A 20,811-nucleotide genomic window follows, 5' to 3' on the forward strand; every position below is an offset into this window, starting at 1 on the left:
GAGCATTCAGAGTCCTAGCTTCCAAATCAACAGAAACGCCTCCTAAGTGGACCTCCCTTGGGCATCTAATCCTTCACCATTAGAAATCACAGAGACACACATACTTCCCTCCTCCAGCGGCTCACGTAAGGGAACCGTGACCTATTTGGATGGTTATTACTTACACGCAGGGGCCCTAGCCTCTGACTGTCCAAACACACTCATCCACTGGCAAGGCAGCTCTGGATATCTGTTCAAACTAAGTAGAGTCAGTAGCAGCCTTGGCTTGTAGTTGTGTGTGTGTAAATGTGTGACTTGCTCCATGAAGAAGCCCTGAGCATTAATGTGAACTGACAGCTCTTTGGCAGGCGCTTACTGAGTGGTTTGAGGATGCTGTTGCTGGCCTCTTCATTGTTCTCAGCATCCGACCTGTCTGAAGCATTCTCGGTCACTTTCTCCTTTCTGTCCTTGTGGCTGATGCGCCGGCGATGGCGTCTCCGTCGTCGGTAGCTCTTAGGCACATGCACACCAATGTATATAGTGTGGTGACCTAAGAGAGCACAATTGAGAAAGTAAGTCAGGCTATTAATATAATGTGACATAACACAATTGAAAAGTAACACAGTCAAGATAGTGGGGTGAATTCACTAAATGGTTGCACAAGCAGTATTTCAGCACAACCACCAGTGTATTAAGGCCAAAGTATACTTCTGTTGTCCGCATTGCTGATCTGAACGCACATTGTATACGTGACGCAAATTTTGTCATCAGCACAGTCTGCGCCAACTGTGCACGTGCGGCCCAGATTTTTTTGATGAGCATACAGTCCTTATCTGTGCGCATCGTTGGCACATTTTCCTGTCGTTGACTGTACAAAAAGAGTCTCACAACGCAGTTGTAGTGTGCATGTTTCAAACGCATTCATATCCACTTACGGTCAAAAGAGCATACCGGGCCTTTACAGACTAACAATCTACAATCTAGTTTAACCAGGTGCTAACAGCAGTGGTTTAGGGCTGCACAATGCATATTTAAATGAAGTCATGGTCATTCTTTTCAGTGCAAACATGCCTCCTTTCTATGTGAATTAGACTTATTATAGATTGTGCCTTATTAAAAATAGTCAGCACTGTCAGCCTAGTGCAATTAACGTAGATTAAACAGAATGTTGTTTAAAATACATGTTTGTGTACATTTTCTATTGATTATGGCAACAGTTATTCTTCCAGTTTTGACCAAATGATGCAGAATAGCAGGCATATATCCAGACACATGATATAGTCAAACATCATTTCATATTATTCTAAATCACAGTGATGGAGTGATGCTGTCCAAGCAAAGTATGTCAGATCACGGTAGTCTGTCATATCCTCTACAACCTAGTACTAAGAACTGCACTTCGCAAATTGCTAATATTTGCCCATGTTTGCAACATTACCTTAATATCCATAATTCCTTTAGAGAATTGGCTGCAAAGTAGACACAAGTTAACAACACTATCAGTGGCCACAATTCATCCTTTTTGAATTCCCCCCAGTAAATTAAAAAGGCCCATGATGATGTAGGTAAATACGTGTCAGCCCTAAAATGTTAATTTTCATGAGATAAATGGCTCCTTGCTCTCTAGATAACACAAGCCATGTGACCTTCCCCCAGTTGCTCACTTCAACAGAGGCTATGGGATAAATAAGATAAATAATGTGTAATGTCAATAAGGTCAGGAACTGGGTGTCAATTGTTTCCTTTTGCTCCCACCAGGGTAAGACATATGGCGTAACCAAAGTAAAGACATAAATAAATGGCATGACTTCCTCAATCCAATTTAAGCAGGAAATGGTCTCAGCACTCTTGAGTATGGCAAGAAAAAAAATCCATGGACTTCACTGGAGGGGTTTGCAGCAGACTGTCAAACTAAATATTTTGGTTGGGAGTGCTAGCAGGTAGAACAAAACTTCCACTGTTTAGATCAATATCATAGAGACACTATCCATGCATCTCCCCCATTCACAAGAAATCCATCTGCTATATCAATGTTACAACACTGTTTTAGTATGTAACTCATGAAACTTCATGTTTCATATTGCAGCTTGTGTAACAACTGACTGATATTAGCAGCCCACTAGACAACTAAAAAACATTTATGGTTTAGGAAATATTTAGGCTTCAGTGATCATTAAAGTTTTCAAATTTTATAGTATACATTATTGAATATGAGAATCATATTAAATGCATTCCAATACTACTTAAAAAGATTTTCCACAAAGCCACTGTCGTGCCACACCATAAAAATTTGCTTTATTTAAAAGCAATACATTTTTTTAGCTTTTGTTGTAATAAGGGATGTACTAAAATTATGGGGACTGAAAATTGTAAAAGTAAAGGAAAAAAAATACACAGGAAATTTTGGTGGCTGCATCATTCATCAGACAAAAAATAAATAAATACAATTTCAGTGGTCAAACGGAATGCTGAAGAATTTGACCAGAAAAGTTATGCTTTTTTTATTATTATAAACAACAAAGCATTACAACACTCTAAAAAACTCTTTACTCTAAGTCAGTCTTTATAACAAATCAATAGTGAAACCATACAGTACATCTCCATTTAAAGTAGATACACAAACTGAAAGGATAACATGCCAGAAAAAAATATGTAAAGTACAGCAAGATAAACAAACAACAACAAAACAATTATCATATTTGATTATTTAAGTGCATCTGGACTTTTAATGGCATTCTTCGGTTTCCCCCTTCTTTTTTTTTTTTTTTTGCCAAGAGGTGCAATTAACCTCTTCATGAGTAAGATCTAAATTCCCCTGCAGTGCCCCCTGAAATGAGTTATTTTTGCATGTGACACTGCACAGCCGGTAGAGGGGCAGAGTGTAGATGGTATTTTTTTTATTTTACTATAATTTTTGATTTCTTGTCATTAAAAAATATATAATATAGTAAACATTTTAACAAATGGGTTATGTCTGCTGTAGTGTTTTTGTTTTATTCCATTTATGTATAGCTTTAAAAAATAAATGAACAAATAATATCAGCAGTCTTGTTTGCCTGTGCACTGTTTCACATCTAAAAGGCTTGTAAAAGGCTTAATAATGGACAGTCAGGCGGTCATTTCACAAAATAAACATCAACAGAACTCAACAAACTAACAAACCGGAGGTGGATTTTAGCTTTTCAGTAATTTCTTTCTTGTCATGTAATTACATAACTTTATCTTTATTTGAGCACAAAGATCTATTTGTCTCTGTATTTGTTTTTTTATTTTATAATTTCTTTTGGTCCTTTTGCTTTTTTTACAGAGCTCCAGTCATAAAAGATTTTATCCATTCTTTTAAGTAATGCTGAGTGGACTCCCATTGAAACTGGATTCACAGCCCTGCTGTCTCTTTTCTTCCTCCATAATAAACTCTCACAGTCAGCGAGAGATCACAGCCTTTGATGATGTCACAATTGTCTTTCCAAAGGTGATCTGTATTTGTCTGATTTGGCTGTGTGTTATCTCATCATTTCATCTCTCCCTTATCATTTCTTTATCTTATTTTATCATCATTCTTCTAATCTTTTTCTAAGATTAAGATTATGATATGAGTGACTTTATTATGTGTTCTTTACATTAGTTCTTTTTATTAGAATGTACTTTAAGTTACAGGTAATAACAAATACTGAGCAACACTATAAATACTGTATGTATTTTGAGAAAATGCCTTTAATTATGAGATTGTAATAATTATTACTGATGTGTAATATCAAGAATGTTATGTAAATAATAACTTACTTGGAGGGCCTGGGTTGCTCAGCAAGTAAAACGCCGACTACCACCCCTGGAGTCGCAAGTTGGAATCCAGGGTGTGCTGAGTGAATCCAGCCATGTCTCCTAAGTAACCAAATTGGCCTGGTTGCTAGAGAAGGTAGAGTCACATTGGGTAACCTCCTTGTGGTCGCTATAATGTGGTTCACTCTCGGTGGGGCGTGTGGTGAGTTGTGCATGGATGCTGTGGAGTACAGCGTGAAGTTTGAGGTTCGTGAGGTTCTTTGAACAAGGTTGGTACAAAATATTTAGGTTGAGGAAGTTATTTAATTATATATCTATTTGTCTAAAGTTAAGAATCAGTTAGATGTGTTTGCTCCATCTTTGCAATTCCAATATACAGTATGTTTTAAAAACATTTTCATGTTAATTGTTGAAATTTTGTCTATTTGTTTGGTACAATCTGCACATCTTTTTTAAATGAACAAAAAAAATGACATTATCAAAAACCATTTATGAATTGGCATCCCACCTAAACTGGGATGGGTGAGAGCAAAGCAAGGAAAAGGGAGTAAGAGCCAGGACTAAGAGGAGGAAAGGGAGAGCTAAGAGGTGGAACCACACATTGTCGGGCCAGCTTTGTGCCAAGTTTCCTGTTCTATCGGGGGAACCCTTTTTTATGGGACTATAGAAAGAGGCCTGAATTGGAGTGGCACACAATTCGTCACTGGATAAATTGTATTCCCTAAATCTGTCTGGGCCCTATGGGCTTCAACATCTGAGTAATCTCTGTTACCGCAGTAACAGAGCTGTTGATATTGAGGGTACAAGAACAGACGATAGTGATCCACCACTGTGCATGCTAATATAGCTGTGAATAAAGATCTTTGACAAAAAGAACTTCACATGCAGAGTCTTTGTCTACCAGGCACATGTTGCTAGTTTACTTTGAGGTCAGGGTAATGCCAATCTGGATAAGACTACTTTTGTTTTCAAAGTAAGCATAATCATTTTAGTGCAATATCTATGCCAATTGCCATTCCTATGCATCATGTTTACAGAAAAGTAGTGGCCCCCTTGCAAGCTAAGAGAGGGGTAATTGAACCTACACTATGCTCTACCCCTCTTGGTTATGGTTGCTTGCTCTAACAAGCTCTGCAGAACTACCCACTGGAATGAATGGGAGACTGCCTGTTTTTGGCAAAATATTGTCTTAAAAGGAATGGATAATATTTTTATGAGGTCTGGATTGAAGAATGACATTGCAATGCATATTTATATAAAGTATTTTGTAAAATAAATTGTTAAACTACACAGTAGATGTATTAAAGACTATGGAGACTGTGAATCAGAATCAAGGCATACGATTATTACAGTGACTTGAAACAGTGACCTTTACCTCAGTGCACAAACTCCTGATCAAAATGCTCACGCAAAGACACATTCTAACTTACGTCCGGCATCAAGATTGGTTCGCAGTAGTACTGCTCTGTTTTCTGCAGACAAGAGTCCCCCTACAGCAGGTGTCCCGACGCGTTCTGATCACCAAAGATGCCTCCAAACAGGGTTGGCACGGCTGGGTTGGCACATCAGTTGCTGGCTGTAATCCTTGCCTGTGGAGGTTTCTCCTGCTAATACGGGGCAAGCACGTCTTGATTCGCTCAGACAGCACCGCTACGATAGTGTACATAAATCGCCACGGCGGCGTGCGTTCTCGTTATATGTCACAACTATAGGTCGTTGCACGCCACTCACATCCCGGGCAACGGCAGCAGACGCACTGTCATGACAAGGTATGCTCAGCGGAGGGTGAAGGCTCCACCCCCAGGTGGTCCAGCTGATTTGGGAGTGGTTTGGCAAAGCACAGGTAGATCTGTTCGCTTCCCAAGAGACCTCCCGCTGCATGCTTTGCGTACCTTTGTGGACCACATGCAGAGCTTTAGATGTTCTGAGCAGCTCTTGTCTGCTTTGGTGGACAGCGGAAAGGGAACACTCTCTCCAAACAGAGGCTTTCCCACTGGGTTGTTGATGCCATCGCCTTGGCCTATCACACCCAGGCCGTGCCTGCCCCCTTAAAGGTTCGAGCACACTCAACGGGAAGTGTGGCATCCTCGTGGGCACTGGCAAACGGCACCTCCCTAGCAGACATTTGCAGAGCAGCGGGCTAATCAACACCCAATACCTTTACGAGATTTTACAATTGCAGGGTTGAGTCTGTCTCGTCCCATGTTCTCTCAGGTCCAAGCACGTAGAACTCAGGAATGCGGAACGTCTGACCGGGTGTTCCGCTTTCACATAGCACCTTTCCCCTCCACTGAGGTGATCACGTGCACTCTTTTCTCCCAGGAGAGTTCACTAGATTCGTGCTCCCTGGATGTTCTTCCTCCCTAGCCCTCTGGTCTGCGAATTCAGCACAGGAATTCCTCGACCAGACCCACTACGGGTACTAAAATTATTCTGTACTGGAATAGGTGCTCCACAGGATGGGCCCTTGTGGATTAATCCCCCTGTGTGTATTTTCCACGGTGCGGTCCGTGGAAGGGCCCACGTCTCCCTTGGGCAGTCTCCGCTGTCCCCCGGTCGCCGTGTTTGTAGCAACTCCTCCCTCGCAGCAGGTAGGATCTACCACCACGCCATTTCCACGTGTTGCCTAAAAACCCATGTGACGTATTTCGCCACTCTTTACCTCCCCCCACCCTGGGCAGGTGGTGGTCTCCGCGGGGTCTTTTCCCCCTGAAAGAATAGGAGTTGGAAAAGAACACCTTCCCCGATGCGTGTAATAGCGTTATGATGCCCCAGCCGCTTTTACTCTATGCGAGAAACATAGAGAGAGAAAAGGCATGGCTGGCGCGGCCTGCTCCCATGTTTGGCACGTCGCTTTGTTCCCCCCCTCCGGGATGCCGGGAACATAAAAAGTTTATGATGATTTTTATGGGCCATTGGGGAAGGGTACGAGCAGTCTGACGCAGCATGTGGCTTTGGCACGCAACTGCCTGCCCTTACCTGCCTCAGCAGTGCATGTACACGGTTCAGCACATGGCTTGATTGAATAGGGACCCCTAGTGTTGCTTCACTCGACACAACGTCAAAGGGAACGTCTGGGTTACTGTTGTAATCTAAGTTCCCTGATGGAGTGAATGAGATGTTGTGTCCCCCCAGATTACCATCAAGGTGAAGATAACTGGACACAAATCACATGCAACATGATGAGGTCATTTGATAACAACATGGCATAGTGCTGTTTAAACGATTTACTGTATTATATAATATATACTGTTAAAATTGGTAGGTAGTATACAGTGTATTAAGTAAATATTAAGTAAGTAGTACGCTAGTATTCCATTCCGAATGTAGCCTCAGCCACATTCTGATAGCAGTGCCCCCCCCCACCCCCCCAATTATGTGGCATCATTTGAAAGCGTACACCTTGTTGTTATTTGTTTTATTTGCTCAATGCAGCTTTGATGCATTGCATAATTTCAAAGTTTTGTTAATTAATTCAGCAAGCTTACACATCATGAATGTGAGACAAACCTTGCATTTCTTGAATTCAAGCAGATGGAGGGCTATATCTGTGGCCTATAAAATGCGAAGACAGAAACTAATAATAAAAGTGATACTGTTAATATATTTTACATTGGCCTTTTTGAAAAATTTTATTTATTCATTAATTATTATTTTTTTATTTTTAAACAGTGGTATTTTTAACAAGACCATAGTAAACACATGGAAGCATGGATCTTCTTCACTACCATATTTAGATGTAACATGATTTCTATAAAACAAACTATGGCTTTTTTGCAATGATAAACAGCAGACCTACTCTAAACACATGTAAAAACAATAAATACAAAATATAAATATTTATAAGATGTAACAAAAATGTATTATATTCCCAATATATATAACTCCTCAATGTATCCTATGACAAATTTAATAGAGCTGGAGTAGTGATATGATAATTATCAATCTATTTCCAAAAGTACAGTTATTGATAATAACTATAATAGTATAGTAGGTTCAAGAGTGTTGATGTAGAATTCTGTGCCTAATTCAAATGGTTTCTGCTTCTCGTGACTTGCTTCTCACTGAGCTGGAGCTTTAACAGCTCAGGTGCATTAGCCAAGGTTGTGCCTCCACCTGTGTATTTTATGCTGCTAAACTAGATACTTCAGATGCGTCGCTAGACTTCAAAATCAGTTGAACTGCAGAACAAATGCATACCAACCCGTCTAATTGAGAACCAACTGGTATACTCCTAGTCAAAATAAATGTTTTAAAGCAAAGAGTAACTTGAAGATGGATTTGATTTTTATGACTGATAAATGCCCCCCATTTGTAACCCAACGCCCCCCTCTCTACTAATTTGCTCTCAGCATCCCCTGGCATCCTTTAAACATCCCCATTGAGAACCCCTGCTTTAAAGGGTTAGTTCACCCAAAAAATTGTATTATCCCATAAATTACTCACCCTCAAGTCATCCTAGGTTTATATGACTTTCTTCTTTCAGCCAAACACAATCGGAGTTATATAAAACAAATCCAAGATTTATAATGGGAGTGAATGGTACCTTAGATTTTGAAGTCCAAAAAAACGCATCCATCCATCATAAAAGTAATCCATATGGCTCCAGGGGGTTAATAAAGGCCTTCTTAAGGGAAGCGATGTGTTTTTTGTAAGAAAAATATCCATATTTATAACTTCATAAACTATAATCACTGGCTTCCTGTAACGGCCGTCCACTTGTTCATGAAAGAGTCGAGTTTCGCCGTATGACAAAGGTATAGCGCAAGCTCCAGTGAGAAGTGACGAACATGAAGCACAGAAGATAGAGCAAAACAAAATGGCAGTCCCGAATTAGAAGTTAACAATGAGGATTTTTAAAGAACATTTTTGGAGGATTTCGATATAAGAGAAGAGGAGATTGAGTTTTTTGTCCAGCCCTATTTGTTTTAAACAGAGTACAGCAGCCAGGAACTCTGGGAGATGGAGGAGGCTGCAGCAGTGGCACAAACAAAATCACCTGGTAGACGGAGAGTACGGGAGACGTGGGGGTGCTCATGCAGGAAATGGGAGGTAATGCCAATTGAGGCTGAGAGTGTTTGCTGCCATGAATGGACGATTGGAATGACTGGATAGATGCACCATTTTAAGACTAATACAAATGTACAGTATAGCAAAAACAACTCACTTCTTTTCAGCATTTTCCTTTGCTGTAAACAATGCACGTTTCTGCATTCGTCACTTCTCACCAGAGCTTACGCTACGCCTACGCCATATGCCAGAACTTGAATCTCTCATGAACGTGCGGACAGCCATTACTGGAAGCCAGTGATTATAGTTTATTAAGCTATAAATATGGATATTTTGCTTACAGAAATGCATCGCTTTGCTTCACAAGACCTTTATTAACCCCCTGGAGCCATTTTGATTACTTTTATGATTGATGGAAGCACTTTTTTTTGCTTCAAAATCTAAGGTACCATTCACTTACATTATAAAGCTTGGAAGAGCCAGAATATTTTTTTTATATAACTCAGATTGTGTTTGGCTGAAAAATGAAAGTCATATAAACCTAGTATGGCTTGAGAGAGAGTAAATTATGATATAATTTTCATTTTTGGGTGACCTAACCCTTTAAAGCTATGAAAACTGAACAAAGAGAGATGATGAAACACAGGTCCAGCACCACCTGCTGAGGCCCTAAAAATCTGTGTCTTTGTTTTTAATGAGTCTAGAAATAGTCCATATTAATACATTAAACTGATAACTGTCTGCCTCTTTTTTCTTTTTTGCCTCTGACAAAGAAAACAAAATTAATTTTATTCCTAAACTCCTAAGTTCCTAAACTAAATTCTAAGAAATGACACCCACTAAGCCACATTTAAGCATCTGATCCATCTTTGGACCGGAAGGAAACTGACAGTGTCAACACAACGTCATCCAATATGTGTGCCCTACATATTCATCACCCCCAAGTAAACATATGAAACATACCACTCATTGAATGTTCCAACTGCATAAATGCAAAAGCCTAAAGTACAACATAGGAAACATTTCCTAGGCTACAAAATAAAAAACAATCAAAACAATGTGCTTTACCAATAAATAGGTGACCTAAGACCAAAAATGAGGTACATGGTCTTACCTTCAACTTCCTTTTCATCACACATGTGTTTGAGTAACGATGCCCCTCTGTCCAGCACCGCCTCATCTTCCACCCTGTAGTAGTAAAAGAGGAAGAAAGACTGCTCACATTTCTCTTCTAAAGACAACGTGGAGCCATAGTGGCGCTGCTCATTCACTTGCAGTGTGTTTCTGCGGGAACTAGCCATTTTCCCAGGTTAGCAGGTACTGCTAATAAGGGGGTTAACTTTGGTTCTGGATCCAGCCCTGGTCAGTCGAAGTGTGGTGAAACTTATGGGACACAATCTTGTTCTGAGGCTACTGCCCTTGAGGGGACACAGGAGTGGTAAGGTAAACATTGGGAGGGTAATCCGGTCTATGGGGGATGGGACAGGCTGGGCAGCCTAGTAAGATGCTGATTGACTCTGATGTACCAGGAGGTGTGAGCCAGGCTGCCACACACAGATTTCAGATCAGCTAACAAGGAATACTAACACTAATATAACAAGTTACACGTGGGGGGAATAAACACCAAGCATTGGATCCTGCCAGTCACACACATGACAATCAGCTTCCTCCAGCTGGTCTATTATACTTAAAAGTGACCTATGCAGCACATACATTCTTAATAAAAGGCTGGTGTGGTAGCACATGGTTATCAGGCATCATATGGGGGATTAGACTTACAATGAAACATATGATCCACAGCCCAGACAAAATGAACTAATTTCCTGTTTGACATTTTTCAATAATAAAAGTACAGGTGGCATGTTATTCCTTACAGTATTTTTATATATATATAAAGTGAGTTATTAGTGACATTTGTTCATTTCATTGCTTTGAGCCAAATGCAAACTAATTGAACCAACATATACAAAGAGCTTGAAAGTTGCAACAAAACCTCATTATGTCATGCTTAAAATGAAGAATAACATTTACATTCTTGTTTAAGGGTTAGTTCTAAGAGGACTGGAGAGTGCTTTGCTACTGACCAGAGGTACGACACGCAGAAGTTGTTCATCAGACCTTCATCAGTAGTAAACCTTCATTAGACATTTTCTGTCTAGATGAAACCATGCAGTTGTGACATTCTTAAAGTGGTAGTTCATTCACAAATTTAAATTCTGTCATAATGTATTCAAACTCATATTGTTCCACACCCATATGAAAAGGAGAGGTTAGACAAAATGTTAAGGACTGACAGTCTCAGTCACCATTGACTTACACTGCATCTTTTTTTCCTTGCAATGAAAGTGAAAGGGATAGTTCACCCAAAAATGAAAATTCCCTCATCATTTACTCTCATGCCATCCCAGATGTGTTTGACTTTCTTTTTTACTGATAAACACAAACAAATATTTTTAGAAGAATATCTCAGCTCTGTAGGTCCATACAATGCAAGTGAACTGTGATCAGACATTTGTAGCTTCAAAAATCAAATAAAGGAAACATAAAAGTAATCCAAAAGACTCCAGTGGTTAAATATATATCTTCAGCTGTGATAAAATAGGTGTGGGTGAAAAACCGATCACAATGTGTTCTACTCTAAATCGCCACTTTCACTTTCACATCTGAAAGGTGCTTGTTTAGTTTTAATTTCACATCTGAAAATGAATGTGAAAGTGGAGATTTAGAGTAAAAAAAGACTTAATTAATGTTCTGTTTCTCTAACACATACAAAATGCTTCTGAAGGTATGGATGTCAACACTGGAGTTATATGGATTACTTTTATGTTTCCTTTATGTGATTTTTGGAGCTATAAAGGTCTGATCACAATTCACTTGTATTGTATGGACATACCGAGCTGAAATATTCTTCTAAAAATCTTTGCTTGTGTTCTGCTGAAGAAAGAAAGTATGAGGGTGAGTAAATGATGAGAGAATTTTTATTTATGGTTGAACTTGATCTTGAATGGTGACTGAAATTTAACATTCTGCCTAACATCTTCTTTCATGTTACAAATCTACATTTGACAGTTCTATTTGCCTTAAATTAATATTCCACTTTCAATACAAGTTTCACTCAATCGACAGCTTTGTGGCATAATGTTTATTATAACAAAAAATTATTTGACTCATCCCTCATCCTCATATTACAAAAAAGATGCTAAAATTGTGCTTAGATTAAGGCACTTACAATGGATGTAAATGGGGCCATTCCAGCAACTTTAAAATACACCCAGTTTTAAAAGCAGAACATCAAGACATACATAATATGTGTTAACATGCTTTTAGTTTGATAAAATTGCTCACTAACCATATTTTGTCATGTTATATGCAATATGGCAACTTTGTTGTCATGACATTGAATGTATCACTCTTAAATGTATAGTTCACCCAAAATAGAAAATTCACTTATCATTTACTCACCCTCATGCCATCACAGATGTAAAAGTGAAAGTGGAGATTTAGAGTAAACAAATAACTTAAATATCAATCTGTTTTTCATCCACACCTATTAAATTGCTTCTAAAGATGTGGATTTAAACACTGGAGTCGTATGGATTACTTTTATGTTTCCTTTATGTGATTTTTGAAGTTACAAATGTCTGATCACAGTTCACTTGTATTGTAAGAACCTACAGATCTGAAATATTCTTCTAAAAATCTTTGTTCTGCTGAAGAAAGAAAGTCATACACATCTGGGATGGCACGAAGGTGAGTAAATGATGAGAGAATTTGAATTTGTTTGTGTATCCCTTTAAATCATGTTCACACACAATGTTCAAGTCTAATTTTAAACTTTTGAAACGGTGTGTATTTTAATGTTTATGGACTGTGCCATTTACTTCCATTGTAAGTGTCTTTAATGGAATCAAGATTTTTGGTTCTTTTTTTAAATAAACAAGGGGAGAATTTAAATAACATTTTGTGGCACTCAACATTACGAAACAAATGCTTTCGATTGAGCTTAACTTGTATTGAACCCAGGAAAATAATTTAATTGATAAAAATGTCCCTATAGCTCCATGTACGAACATAAACACATTCAAGGAAATTCAGACATGTCTGCTTTGAGATCAGAGCACGATCTGCATGTAAAAGGCTTGCCGTTAACGCTATGAAAGGTGCCTTACAGGTGCAAATGGAGGAGCATGTAGCCATTTAGCCACAAAACTGAAAGATTATGGCTTTCCTAGTGAGGTGTGACTCCCTGTACAGGACATTGCTCTTTGTCACTCAAGAAAGAAGTTCAAAGATTAGATTTAAACGATTCAGACATGGCATATTTTCAGGAAATGTCACTTTCTTTCAGGAATAAAGGTGTGACTATGTGTGTGCAGTAATTGTGTGTATAATGCAGGTTGTTCTGATCAATTTTCCTTTCATGTTTGATAATAGAATACTTCCACATATACTTTATGTGAATAAAGTACATGTGGGGAAAAAAGAAATAAACTAACTGGAAAACCCTTTAGTAAATCATTCCTTTTCCTAGTTGGGCTTCATACAACACTAATGGCCATGACTTGCTTTTCTATAAAACCATAAATACAAACCAAGACGTAAACACAAACAGGAAGGATAGAGCTTGTTCCACTGATAACAGTGCATAGCTCCCAGGGAGACCAGTGTCACAGCAAATCTCCACTAGATGCAATCAGGCATGCTGAATAGATGCCAAGGTTAACCACTCAATTCTGGCAAAGTAACATTCTACATCAAATGTCAAGCTGTATGTCAACCAAAGGGTTATTTAACTTTTACATCAGGTATGTAGTAGTTAGTACACAAATTACCTTTTGAAAAATTTTTGTTGTATAGCCCTGCAGGATTTAACATAAAGTGACACTTATACGTGTAATTACACAATAACTATATGGCGTCACTGCTGCGTAAGCACAGGTGTAAATTATTGCATAGCACTTAGTTTAAATGTGGTGTGATTTAATGCTAGGTGACTGACTAATAGGTCAGTGAATGGGATAAGATGGGTCTATCTTCATGCTAATATAAAAATATATAGATAAAAACTTTCGGAGTGTTCCATTATAAAGAAATATCAGCATTAAAACTTCGATGACTCTGACTCTGTCCCACTGGATATAAAACTATCCATCTTCCACCCCCAATCTTCTCTGCCACCTACAGAACAGATATTGACACAGCAGGCACCAGCAGCACTCCTTCCCACGAGATGGGTTCACTTCACACATTTAGAACACTTTGCATTTTCTTGCAAATATTTTGGTTTAACACAATAAAATGGGGTGAGGAGCCTTAAAATTTGCTTGATTTATTGGACAACTGACAATGATATATAATTAATATCAAAGGGAAATGTAAGGACAATTTGATAAACTAGTCTTCAAGGCAATTGCTTCAACACTTAAATTACATCAATACATGCAAGACCACAATATAATTAGCAGTAAAAACAAAAAATCCCTAATCTGGCAACAATCTAATGAAGGCAGTGAAATTAATTACCTCTCATATTTTAACTGTAGCCTATACATGCTTATTGTTAATGTAAAAAATATATAATGCATTAAATTGTTTAGTATAATATGAGTATATAGTACAGACTGTTTGGATTATCCATGTATAGCCTACTTCTGAATAAACTTTGGGGTGCATAGAATACTTATCAAATATTTGTGTCCCACTGTTTGAGATGAAAGCCTGCATACTTTGCATATACTGCATACAGGTTTACATAGGCTACTTAAACGTGTGTGTATATATATATATATATATATTTGTATATGTACACATTCATATACATACATTCATATACTGTACACACACAAACACAATTTACTATTCTGGAGGTTTTCAGAGTACTTAGTCTACAGTGAACTGAATGGGACCACATACATCTGAACTCTTTTAACACAAATCACACAGCCGGTATAAATAAGAAATTTAAGAAAATCATGGGCTTTTACCTCTTACCGGCGCTCATAATGATGGGAAGTTGTACGCTTGTTAATTTATTCCAGTTGTTTTGTTTCACTCTAGTCCAGCGTGATCAAATGGAACAACTGCAACGACGAAGCGAAATATATAAATGTTACTGTTTCAGTTACTGCTCCGCTAACACAACGTTGACACGTTGTTATTAATTATTTCATTATTCCTTACAAATGTAATAAATAAGCTACTTAACTCTTCCTAATAGCATTTGTCTTTACAAAAACGTGTCAAAGAATACCTTCAGTCCTTTCTGTCTTTGGTTTTCCAAATGTGCTCCGCCACATGTGACAGGAGATAACGCGTGCCTGCTGAAATAGCAGAACAACTTGACGCTTCAAAAGGCGCGTTTCATATATATTACCAGCCGCTGCTGCGATCACGTCACAGCACGAGTGGGAGGTCAAGGAGTTGCGCTAAAAGCGCGTTTAATTTGAATCAAATGATAGTGACACCTATTTTTCGCAGAAAACTTCGAATCATTAACTGGAAAAGAAACTTCAACAAAATACTCTTCTGAGGGTGTAAACACATAGTAACCAATCTGTGTAGTATACATTAATGTGTGCTAATATGAGTGCATACACGGGCAGATGATCCGGAGAAAGTTTCGCGGTCAGTTCAAAACAGGTAGTGCGCACTTTGTGCTGATATATCCCCACGTTTAATTTTTACTATAGCAACGTGTTCTCCGCGCTGTAACAACGCTGACATATAAGACACAAGAAGGCTGTAGCAACGTTGTTGCGCAACATTTAGCAATTGCGAGACGACGTTTTAGACCCATTTGGAGAGCACATTTGTTTATTCACGATGCCTTAGCAACACATCTTGATTACACATTATTTCTTCGTGTTCTTATATTTTGTGGTTAATATCTTTTAAATAACCAATCTTAGAAAGCCTCAAAATCAAATTAAAAATGATGTAATAACAGTTATTATCAAAACGTGCCAGTGTAAACTTTGAAGAGTAAAATGCAACACAGGCTCGTAGATCATCATCTTAATAAACACATATTATATATATATATATATATATATATATATATATATATATATATATATATATATATATATATATATATAATTATTATTATTGAGCAACATATTTGAGAAAATAATTTTCTTCTCCTTCTTCTTTAAGAGGTGGGTTCTTTTATCCCAGATGTGGTGAGCCCCTGGGGGATTACAGTGATATTGTGTTGTTATAGAGGCAATAGTTATTGAGTAAAATAATTAAACTTCAGCAAGTTCCTTTTTATGTGTTACAAATTAAGATAATGATTATTCAAAATAACCACTTCAGAAGAGGGTTAACCATTTTCTGTTAATTCTAATTACATTTGGCATTTAATCATACACACACACACACACACACACACACACATACACGCACACACACATACACGCACACACACACACACATTTAATTACACAAACAAAATACAGATATAAAATGATGCAGTGCAATTAGTAAGGGCAGCATAGTACTCAGTCAGTAAATGCACAGTTAAACAGATGAGTTTTCAGTCTGGACATGAATGTGGCAACTGTTGGAGAAGACCTGACATATTCTGGAAGCTGGATCTAGCTGTGGGTGGCATAATAGCTAAACGCTGTCTCACGTTGTTTTGAGTGAACCCTTGGAATTTCTTACTGACTTGATCCTAATGATCTGAGAGGTCTGTTATGATTATAATTTTCAGCAAGCATATCTGCAATGAATTTAGATCCAAGGCCACTGAGTGATTTATAAATGAGTAGTAGTACTTTAGCGCTCACATTTTTTGATCAGGTCAGAATCCTGGCAACAGCATTCTGATTAGCTGCAGCTGTCTAATGTTGAAGGGTCCATTGCAGTAGGTGACCCTACTGGTGATGAATGTGTGAACAAATTTCTCTAAGTCTTGACTGGATACAAAACATCTAATTCTCACTGCATTTTTGAGATGATAGTAGGCTCATTTAGTTATTGCTTTGATTCGACTTCTGAAACTAAGGTCTGACTCCAAAATGAAACCAAGAGTCCTTACTTGATTTTTGTCTTTAGACCCTTGGAATTCTGCCTTTGTTGCTAAATACAATGACCTCTGTCTTGTTGTTGTTTAACTGAATGAAGTTTTGGTACATCCAACAGAGAGTCTATGGGGCTATAGTCATTTGGCAACACAGCTAGGTATATCTGGTTGTCATCTACATAGCTATGATATGCAATTTGTTTTTTTTATAATTTAGCCTAGTGGGAGCATGTACAGGAACTGTGCAAGAATTGAGCCTTGTGGGACTCCACACGTCATGGATGTCTACTCAGATTCATAGTTGCCTATGTTCACATAATAACCACTCCCTTCTAGATAAGACTTGAACCAGCTGTGGACCGTCCCATAGTGCCCTACTCACTGTCTAGGAGAATGTTGTGGTCAACATTGTCAGAGGCAGCACTGAGATCCAGTAATACCAGCACTGATATTTTGCCTGAATCAGTATTTCAGTAAATATCATTAAGTATCTTTATGAGTGCCATCTCTGTACTGTGGTGTGGTCAGAAACCAGACTGGAAATTGTCCAAGTAGCCATTTGAGTTTAAGAATTTGTTCAGCTGATTGAAAACAACCTTTTCCAACCAACCAATCTTTCCTATGAAAGTAAGGTTTGAGATTGGTCTATAGTTGTTTAATATAGAGTTATCCAGATTGCTCTTTTTTAGTAGGGGCTTGAAAACCACAGTTTTCAGAGACTTCGGAAACGTGCCTGAAAGGAGTGAGTCATTGATTATTTCTATGAGATCTTTTTCCAGACAGTAAAACACATTTTTGAAAAATTATAGCAGGTCGATGTTTTAAGATGCTGCACTATTTCTTCCAGGGTTTAGCCATTAATTGCCTAAAAATCAGGACACATTTTTGTACGTTTTGTCGTGAGTGCTCTCTGACCTCAGCACAACACGTGGACGAGCTGATCGTCATTCTTATATAATTTATTTTGTTCATGAAAAATAATGCATACTCATTGCCTTTACTGTCAGAGAGCATTTCACAGAGAACCTGTGTTTGGGGGTTAGTTAGTCTCTAAACAGTAGCAAAAAGACTGCAGGTGTTGTTTATATTGCTGTTTATAATGTTTGAGAAGAAAGTCTGCCTAGCTGTACCTAGTTCCAAATTGAAAGCAATTTCTGCATTTTTTCCCCCATGTTTTTCAGTGTTGCTGTTATTCTCCGTAGTGCTTTATGCCTGCCAGTAATCTTCCTGACCTTTACAGGAGCAATGCCATTGTGGCAGACCTATGCCTTTCTACGGGATGAAGCGGAGACCTGTTGAACACTCCAACATAAATCTTTTTATCACAACACTTTTCAGTGTACACATACATAATAGTAATTTTAAGAAAACATACTAAACACATACATCCAACAGCATTGCATTTCAGCAGTTACACAGAAACACACACACACACACAGCTTTGTGCATCTCTCTCGCCCCATCTGATGCTGTCTCCTCTCCTTAAATACTCTCACCGCTCCTCCGTGGAACACAACACCAGTGTGGCATAAATGTGGAACTCATTCACCACTCATCACCCTGGCTTCACTCTGTCCAGATGCTGCTCGGCCATGCCCTGCTCGCCACAGCCATCAACAGCATTTTCACTTTTGAGTTAAAGTTATCGAGGAGAACATTAACACTGTCTGGGGAAATACTTGATGTCATAGATACAGCATTCATAAATTGCACACTAGTATTCTCATTTATGTACCTTTTTTTTGACAGAGACAGATGTAACTTCAGTAGCAGGATAAATCAATATTTCAGAAACAGAAATGGTCAGATAGTGCTACATTCTTAATAAAAGTGGATGAAATGATCAGACACTTACTAATGAGCAGATCCAGATTGTGTCCATGATTGTGTGTGATTCAGTCTACATGCTGAGTGAACAGAACATGGGAATATTAGGCTGTTGAGCAAAGAAAAAAGAAAAACAATAACACTGATTAATTGCTTGATTCCAGCACTATCAAAGATTTTACCCAACTCTCCTTAGACCAAACCTCACTGACTCGCTTAGATTTAGTTTGCATTTAGCAACTTTAGGCTCTGCCTAACAAATCATCACTCCTAATTCCGAAACCTGACAGCCAATCCGAGTCAGAGTCGGGGGGACTTTTTCAAAGTCTGCTACAATGCGAGTCTAACAACTGGACACACTGCCAAATGTACTGCACATCGGAAAAGCAAGCCTGAGGTAAGTAAGTTAACTTACAATGTTACCTGTCCTGTCAGATACAGTGATGTTGGCAATTTCATTATTTAACCCACTGTTATCAACCAATAATGTTAGCTAAGCTAATTGATCATTTATGGAGATGAGTGGCAGCAACCTGGATGTAATTTAGGCTAACGTCAACAACAGGATAAAACATGTCGGAATCTTTTTCTTGTTGCACGTTATCTATACAACATGTAAGCTAATTCAAGCAGGAGCAAGCTTCAATCTGCTAGCTTTTACAGAAATGAGCCTGACCTGCGTTTTACATGTTGAATATGATGCTGATAAATTAATAATGCTTTTTATACATTTTAAAAGATCATGGCCAGAAAGATACAGATTTAAATGTAATAATATACTGTATTGGTCTGAATATAAGACAGAAATGCACTCCAAATAGTGTTCTGTGCACGCCCAGAGCAGAAATGCTCTCTCGCGAGGACAGTTTTCGCCCGCAGATATGCTGCCCTACAAAGGCAAAACGCCGTAACATCATTTTTGGTCAAAAATGAGTTATGTCATTTTTGGGTATTCAAGACCTCCTTTTTCATGTGAATAAATATCGTGAGTCAATTTGATTATTTTAACGAGAAATTAAAGGGCTATGACAACCGTAACATCCAAAACCATACGAGAAACCACAGCAGAACGCCGTAACAGTTGTTACGGCTCTTAGCCTTTGTTCCGGCACGCTGAAGTTGAGTTAAGGTGTTCTGACTTTGTTTCGCCTGGCATCAAGAGAGATGTTACGGTGCCGCTGTGATGTTACTGTACTCTGGCTTTGTCATACTGTCAAAGATTACCGCTCTTTTATTGTCACCAAACCGCGTAACATACACACGACACATCTTTGAAATAAAGTGTAGACTGCCGACTGCTTGTTTGTATTATTACTCTGTGATAGCGATGTGATAGGGCGATGGTTCAGATCTGTCAATGTCAGTGACAGCCCGGAGCTAGCTAAATGTAATCTGTGTCACGTAAATTAGCGCTAACGTTGACGCTGACACTCGCCTCACATCAGATGCTGAAAACCAAATATTAAATACAGAGGCATCCTACCTTTCCATGCAATCCGATATAATCCATAGAAGATATAATCCATAGCAATGCACGTCATCTGCTGTATCCACAACAATCCATACGTGTTTGAGCCATATTTCCTTCTTTCAGGTGTTCACGTCAGATTTTACAGCTAGTTATCGCTAACGTCTGTACAAAGTAGGCTAACCTAAATAGTAAGTTTTCGGTATACTCTGTCTATATTATCTCAGATTTAAAAAGTAGTAATCCAAGTCGAGTTCGTTGACTGAGCATCTTGAGCAGTTTGGTGGCCCTTAACCCTTTAACTGTCACCCCTCCCCCTTTTTTCGCATAGACATGAAAATCACTATCCAAACATAAATGGTTGTATTTCAAGAATGCTTTGTCACATATACCTATGGACAAGTTATGTTCCAAATTTTAGGTTGATATCTCAAAAAATTAGCTTTCAGTAAGATTTTATTTGGGCGCAGTAAAAAACTTGGAATGAGCAGTCTCTAATCTCTAATGTATTGGTCCAATGTTTAATTCATTATTACTCTATATCTTGCATTTAAATACATATACCTTTGTATTCAATTATAATTAAATTATCTTTATTGTGAAAATATTTATTGTATTTATTCATACTGTACATACTGCAAAGTAACTTATCTGTCATACTGTTTAACTGTGTTAGTGTTGCCGCACTATCCTGATCAATATAGCACTAAATAGGAAC

The 20,811-nt window shown here is 38.3% G+C and overlaps 1 protein-coding gene across 4 annotated transcripts in view; it reads right to left on the reverse strand.

Moving 5' to 3' along the window:
• LOC127642729 (electrogenic sodium bicarbonate cotransporter 1-like) overlaps positions 1-15,152 on the reverse strand; it is an 87,571-nt gene extending 72,419 nt beyond the window's left edge. For 3 of the 4 annotated variants that reach the window (XM_052125255.1, XM_052125264.1, XM_052125257.1), the window contains exons 1-4: positions 15,020-15,152; positions 14,754-14,849; positions 9,884-9,957; positions 356-529 (exon numbers count right to left, since the gene is read on the reverse strand). In XM_052125255.1, coding sequence (XP_051981215.1) covers positions 356-529; positions 9,884-9,957; positions 14,754-14,770 — 265 coding nt within the window. In that variant the 5' untranslated portion in view covers positions 14,771-14,849; positions 15,020-15,152. Of the gene's footprint in view, positions 1-355; positions 530-9,883; positions 10,104-14,753; positions 14,850-15,019 lie in introns of those variants that run through there. The other variant, XM_052125245.1, reaches the window with a different exon arrangement.
• Between the last annotated feature and the right edge of the window lie 5,659 nt (positions 15,153-20,811).

The sequence above is a fragment of the Xyrauchen texanus genome, chromosome 4 (genome assembly GCF_025860055.1).
Source record: "Xyrauchen texanus isolate HMW12.3.18 chromosome 4, RBS_HiC_50CHRs, whole genome shotgun sequence".
NCBI classification, from domain to species: Eukaryota; Metazoa; Chordata; class Actinopteri; order Cypriniformes; family Catostomidae; genus Xyrauchen; species Xyrauchen texanus.